General features: G+C 45.6%; 1 protein-coding gene across 3 annotated transcripts in view; it reads right to left on the reverse strand.

Moving 5' to 3' along the window:
* Nucleotides 1–4,561: 4,561 nt before the first annotated feature.
* Nucleotides 4,562–6,655, reverse strand: part of src (v-src avian sarcoma (Schmidt-Ruppin A-2) viral oncogene homolog) — a 39,208-nt gene continuing 37,114 nt past the window's right edge. For all 3 annotated transcript variants that reach the window (XM_048241659.1, XM_048241658.1, XM_048241657.1), the window contains 2 exons: nucleotides 6,143–6,274; nucleotides 4,562–4,931 (listed from right to left, as the gene is read on the reverse strand). In XM_048241659.1, the coding sequence (XP_048097616.1) occupies nucleotides 4,723–4,931; nucleotides 6,143–6,274 (341 nt within the window). In that variant the 3' untranslated portion in view covers nucleotides 4,562–4,722. The remainder of the gene's footprint in view (nucleotides 4,932–6,142; nucleotides 6,275–6,655) is intronic.

Consider the following 6,655-nt stretch of genomic DNA (forward strand, 5'->3'; position numbering starts at 1 on the left):
CTCTGATTTAATTGATTCCGAGGCAAGTTTGAAAAAGTATGGCACAATGCTGCTCTCTGGTGGTGTAAGGAGTTCTGTACAACGCATGACCTATTTAAGCATGCTAATCAGAAGGTAGCCTACTTTAGTTAATATGAATATGCACAATTTGATGGAGAGAGATGAAACTGAAATGCAAAAAAAAAAAAAAAAAAAAATATATCAGGCTGCAAGGCCATCTACTAAATCAATCAGTGTTAGAAATTGAGAACCTGGTCCTATATAAAGATTCCCTATGGCCTCTGCTCTAAAATAGTTAATACAACCAAATGGATTTAACAATGGATCTTTAAAACAGGTGGATTAATAACAAATATTTGCTATTACAAGGAAAATTTATATTTTATGTGGTGAAGAAGGTGCGTATTTGTGATACTGTAGACTATATTCATTTGAAACATTAGGCAAAAGAGCAGGAGAAAACGAGCTTCCTTATGAGAGTGAATTCAGGTGAAATCAGAATGAATGTATTATGATTTTTAATCATAGGCTACGTAGTTTATATCCTCGTGTTTCTTACTTTCAGAATTATGGTTGGATTGAAGAATTCTGTCAGCTGATTCTCTGTTATGTGTTCGTACACATATGACATGCCTTTTTACATGTCTGCTATACTGTTCCTGCTGTATTGTGGCCATGGCGAAGAGAGGCTCTTGTTTGCAACCTTTCATTGGTCTGGATGTGGGCATCCTCTGCGTCAGTAGTTACGAGTATACTGTAGTTAGCATTAATCAGGATCTGAGTCCTCGTAGGCTGGGAAGAACAACAGCATATCTCGTCAACCCAGAAGGATAGTTTAATCCAGACTATTTGCTTGTTTAGTTAGAACAGCTGGTGGATCTTTATTCGAAGCCATGCTGTCTCTCTTAGTGTATTGTAAATAAAACCTTGTTCCTGATTTTTTTACCATCACCTGATTGGGTATTTATTCATTTGGTATCGAAATTACCATCACGTTGAATAATGAATTAACTGGAGAATGTTGTAAACTTTTGGTTGTGATCAGTTCATGTATATGATATATAAAACATGATGAAAAACTAATAATAATTTATCATAATAATGCACACATGGAGCACACAGAGCTGATGTTATACACCCAAACTATACACATATTACACAAACTTTAGAAACATAATTTATTGCACTTTTAAAAAGAGAACATAGATTACAAGTATAATTATAACTTGATTGAAAAACAAAAATGTGACCTTGAAGCACTGTACAAAAGGTTGCCTTAAATTAAATTTTAAATGGAAAAGGACAATAACCCCCAGCAACTGCATAGGTGAAGAATTCTACAAAATAATTATCAAGATGCTTTCAAGGTATTCCATTGCAGTTTTCTTTACAATTTGTCAATCAAATTATACAAAAGGGACAGTCCACTTGTCAGGACATTCATTTGATAAAATATACTGTATCAAAGTTTCTATTTCAACATTTTACAGCAGTCATTAGGACAGCAGGCTATGGACATAAAAGTGGTTTGTGCAAAACAACGTTTGGCATCCCAGTTTGAAGAAAATACAATGGATTTTGGTCACAAAAAGTATTCCATCACCATGAAGTCCCCTGTCAAATAAACTAATCTCTATTACAATGTTAATTGTATTACAAAGTAACTATTATTCATAAAATATCACACACACACACACACACACACACACACACACACACACACACACACACACACACACACACACACACACACACATCTCAAGGGTTTCTCCAAATGGCTGAATGGGTGTAACGTTTGTAAATGTGTTGGTCTGTGTTTGAGTTGTATGAGGTGAGACATGCAGTTGAAAATCAGATGAAAATCCACAGAGGAATGGTGCACTCTGGCCTAAGGGCACATGTCATGCTTTCTCCTGTAGCTTGCTGTTGTTGTTTTCTTATCACACGTTCTAATTCAGAGGCAAACCTCTTTACATGGCTCTGTCCAATGAATGCAACAGGATTCAGCTGCCCAGTGATCGAAAACAAATACATCTGGCCATAGTCTCAGATCCTTATCCTATCTGTGAGACGCTGTAAGGAGGCTATATCAGTTTATTGTAAAAGGCAAATGTGACATAAGAGACCGGGAACAGAAAAACAAAATAGGAGATCAAAATGTTCCGCAAAAATAGGAATAAATTATGGATGCAACATTTACAATAAAAAGAGACATTTTGATAAAATGTATTTACAACTGAGAGGTCACATGGATCCCATCCATCTGCTACTGTACCATAGGGAAGCCCACAGCATCACTACACCTGCATGCCACTCTCTATGTCGCCATAGGACAACTACAGTTTTTACATCATTAGCATCGTTAGCATCAATGCTAACCCCACATCCTCCACCTCCATCACTGTTACTTCCCTTCTCTTCCACTCTTCTTTAACAGAAGCACATGACCTGTTAATGACTGGATGATGTTAACAGAATAAGAAAGGCCATTACAATAAAGTCTTAATTCATTCTCTTGACAGCTTTCATGATTGCCAGTTACAAGGCATGCTGCTGAGAATACATGCTACCTGCTAAATGAATGACACTGTCAGAGGATGCCAGAGAAATTGTGTGTGTGTGTGTGTCACAACACAACTGCAATTCAAGCAGAACACACACACATCTTACATTTAGAACCTGTGACTGCAGCTGTCTGGAGAACTCATTTTGCACTACATCAACGCATGGCCAGGCTTGCTGTGATTGAAGACGGGCAGACACTAGCGATTGTATGGTAGCTAAACAACCTCTTGTGTGTTCTTTTGGTTAAATGATAGGACTTCCTATGCTGGCTCCTCTGAAATTATTCATGGTCCAATTGATTGTGTTAATGCTTTCGACTCCCACAAGACATCTCACACACTGTTCTCTCTGGATGGGGTATACCACATTTTTGATTACAGGAAAAGACATGTTATGCAAGTTAGCATAGCCTTTAATGACAGATTTGTCAAAAGTACCTCCTGATAGGATAAGAAAAGATTGGATTAATAAAAATACACTTTGTACAAAGTACAGACAGTACAAAAAATAGTTCTCAATGGCACAAAAATGTAGCAGGGTAGTAGTTCCCGTTTGGAGATCAGTAGTACATTTACGTTTTCTCTTAATGTTAGTTTTTTTTTTATCATTTGCACAAAGAGAATCAGAAGCGGACTCACTGAAGAGTCCAGGCGTGTCCTAGGTGTGGTGGTGTGTGTGTCGGAGCCTGGTCCAGGCGTGTCCTAGATGTGGTGGTGTGTGTGTCGGAGCCTGGTCCAGGCGTGTCCTAGGTGTGGTGGTGTGTGTGTCGGAGCCTGGTCCAGGCGTGTCCTAGGTGTGGTGGTGTGTGTGTCGGAGTCTGGGTGCTGGCGGGCAGAGGACTGGACATGTGGCTGATGAGTGGCCGTCTCTAGAGCTCCACTCCAGCACCCTTCACACTCTAAGCTCTCACACACCACCAGCTCCAGTTAGTCCAGGATAACAAAGGGAAAAAAGAGGAACACACACACTCTCTCATGACGAGCACGCTCACACACACACTCTCTCATGACGAGCACGCTCACACACACACTCTCTCATGACGAGCACGCTCACACACACACTCTCTCACGACGAGCACGCTCACACACACACTCTCTCACGACGAGCACGCTCACACACACACTCTCTCACGACGAGCACGCTCACACACACACTCTCTCACGACGAGCACGCTCACACACACACTCTCTCACGACGAGCACGCCACACACACACTCTCTCTCACGACGAGCACGCTCACACACACACTCTCTCACGACGAGCACGCTCACTCACACACTCTCTCATGACGAGCACGCTCACTCACTCACTCGATCCATCAGACACAAAAGAGCAGGCATAGAGATACATGTGCCCTCTCTCTGTCTGTCTCTAACACACACACACACACACACACACACACACACAGACACACACACAGACACAGACGCACTTTAAAGGCATAATTCTTTCTGAGATCACTGGGGTCAGAATTGGAAGACATTTCCCTATATACATGCTCCCATACACACCCATACACATACACTCATACAGACACACTTAGACACAACATTTACAAATGTACTGTACAGGCTAGGCTGTCTTTTTCATGTGGTGTGCCTGTGTGTGTGTGTGTGTGTGTGTGTGTGTGTGTGTGTGTGTGTGTGTGTGTACACGTCTACATTTGTGTGTGTACATGAGAAAGACAGTCGAGCTAATGAGGACTGTGGAATAAACCCGTTGAACCCTGTCTGCATGCGTGTCAGCAGTCTTTGTGTAGGGAGTGGAGTATGGGGTGCACAACGTAGAATGGGGGCCTGTAGAGGCTGACTGACAGATCTGGAGCATCTGCCAGAGGGGGTGTGAGCTGGGAGGGGGCTTAAGAAAGCAGAGCGCGGCTGAACAAAAGAGCCAGAGCTCTGATCAATCACACATGACCTGCAGCCCGACCAACATAACCCCAACCACCCCACCCCACCCCACACCACCCCAGCTTGCCCAACCCCACCCAACCACCACCACCGCTCCTGTGAAGAATACAACAGCTCCCATACAGTAGGGATGACTAACTGAAAGACCATAACTATCAGATCAGCTCCATGCTCTCCAGGTGTTGAGGTTGGAGAACCACGGAACGCCACCCACACAGCCACGCGTGGACACGGAGACCCGGGTGCTCTAGAGGTTCTCTCCTGGCTGGTACTGCGACTCTGTGGAGGTGAAGTAGTCCTCCAGGAAGCCCTGCAGGTACTCGAAGGTGGGCCGCTCCTCGGGCTCCTTGCGCCAGCACTGCAGCATGAGGTCGTGCAGAGACTCGGGGCACTCGGCCGGACACGGCATGCGGTAGCCTCGCTCCACCTGGTCCAGCACCTCACGGTTCACCATGCCTGAGATGGGCGCAAGAGTCCAGTTACAGACAGACAGACAGACACAAATCCAGTTAAGCCCAAAGCTAATCCTACTGTACCTATTATACTACCTGTAGCCTTCCACATCACATTCAGATCACTACTGCTGGCCTACAGAGCGTTCTCTGGTTCTGTACCTATTCACTTGAATGCTCTCATAAAGACACATGCGACCATCTGACCCCTACGCTCCACAACGTGCCTGCCACTGCCATCGGCACAGTCACAGGAATCCAAACTATTCTGGTCTGTAGTTCCCTGATGGTGGAATGTGCTAGCGGTTGCTATGGGCGTTCCTCTCTGATGCCTCCTCTCCTAACACCACTCCCAGCCCAACACATTTCCCCTCCTAACACCACTCCCAGCCCAACACACTTGCACTCCTAACACCACTCCCAGCCCAACACACTTGCACTCCTAACACCACTACCAGCCCAACACACTTGCACTCCTAACACCACTCCCAGCCCAACACACTTGCACTCCTAACACCACTACCAGCCCAACACACTTGCACTCCTAACACCACTACCAGCCCAACACACTTCCCCTCCTAACACCACTACCAGCCCAACACACTTCCCCTCCTAACACCACTACCAGCCCAACACACTTGCCCTCCTAACACCACTACCAGCCCCTCCTAACACCACTACCAGCCCAACACACTTGCCCTCCTAACACCACTACCAGCCCCTCCTAACACCACTACCAGCCCAACACACTTCCCCTCGTAACACCACTACCAGCCCAACACACTTGCCCTCCTAACACCACTACCAGCCCAACACACTTGCCCTCCTAACACCACTACCAGCCCAACACACTTGCACTTCCCATAACCCCCGCCCCCACTCTTTCTCTGCAGCCTCTGACTTCACTTTTTTTTAAAGTATATTTTTTGGGCTTTTAGCCTTTATTCCGACAGGACAGTGAAGATGGACAGGAAGTGAGTGGGAGAGAGAGAGAGATGGGGTGGGAACGGGACATGACCGCAGGTCGGATTCGAACCTGTGGGCACTTGGACCCCTACATGGTATGGGCGCTGTAGCCTGTTGCGCCACAGCGCCCCCCACCTCTGACTTAACCAGACTCAGCGCTGTTGTCCTGCTCTGACCCAAGCTAGTGCTCACTGTTGCACTGTTGCTTCCTGCTTTTGTGAGTGGGGTCATGGGGGAGGGACTCTGTACCTGGGTATGGCACCCGGCCCTTGGTGGCCAGCTCGGTCAACAGCACACCGAAGGACCAGACGTCTGACTTTATGGTGAAGCGTCCATATAAAGCAGCCTCGGGAGCTGTCCACTTGATGGGGAACTTGGCCCCTGCAGGACAGACAACAGAGATGAGTGCATACAGCTCCATAGTGACGGAGAAATGTGAGGTGTTTATAGAGATGGAGAGATGTGAGATGGAGAGATGTGAGGTGTTTATAGAGATGGAGAGATGTGAGATGGAGAGATGTGAGGTGTTTATAGAGATGGAGGAATGTGAGATGGAGAGATGGGAGGTGTTTATAGAGATGGAGAGATGTGAGGTATTTATAGAGAGGGAGAGATGTGAGGTGTTTATAGAGATGGAGGAATGTGAGGTGTTTATAGAGATGGAGAGATGTGAGGTGTTTATAGAGATGGAGAGATGTGAGGTGTTTGTGCTTCCACTGCAGTCCGCATCACCACTTCATCATTCGTTCAGCACATCATACA

This window comes from Alosa alosa, chromosome 4 (assembly GCF_017589495.1).
Source record: "Alosa alosa isolate M-15738 ecotype Scorff River chromosome 4, AALO_Geno_1.1, whole genome shotgun sequence".
In the NCBI taxonomy this organism is placed as follows: domain Eukaryota; kingdom Metazoa; phylum Chordata; class Actinopteri; order Clupeiformes; family Clupeidae; genus Alosa; species Alosa alosa.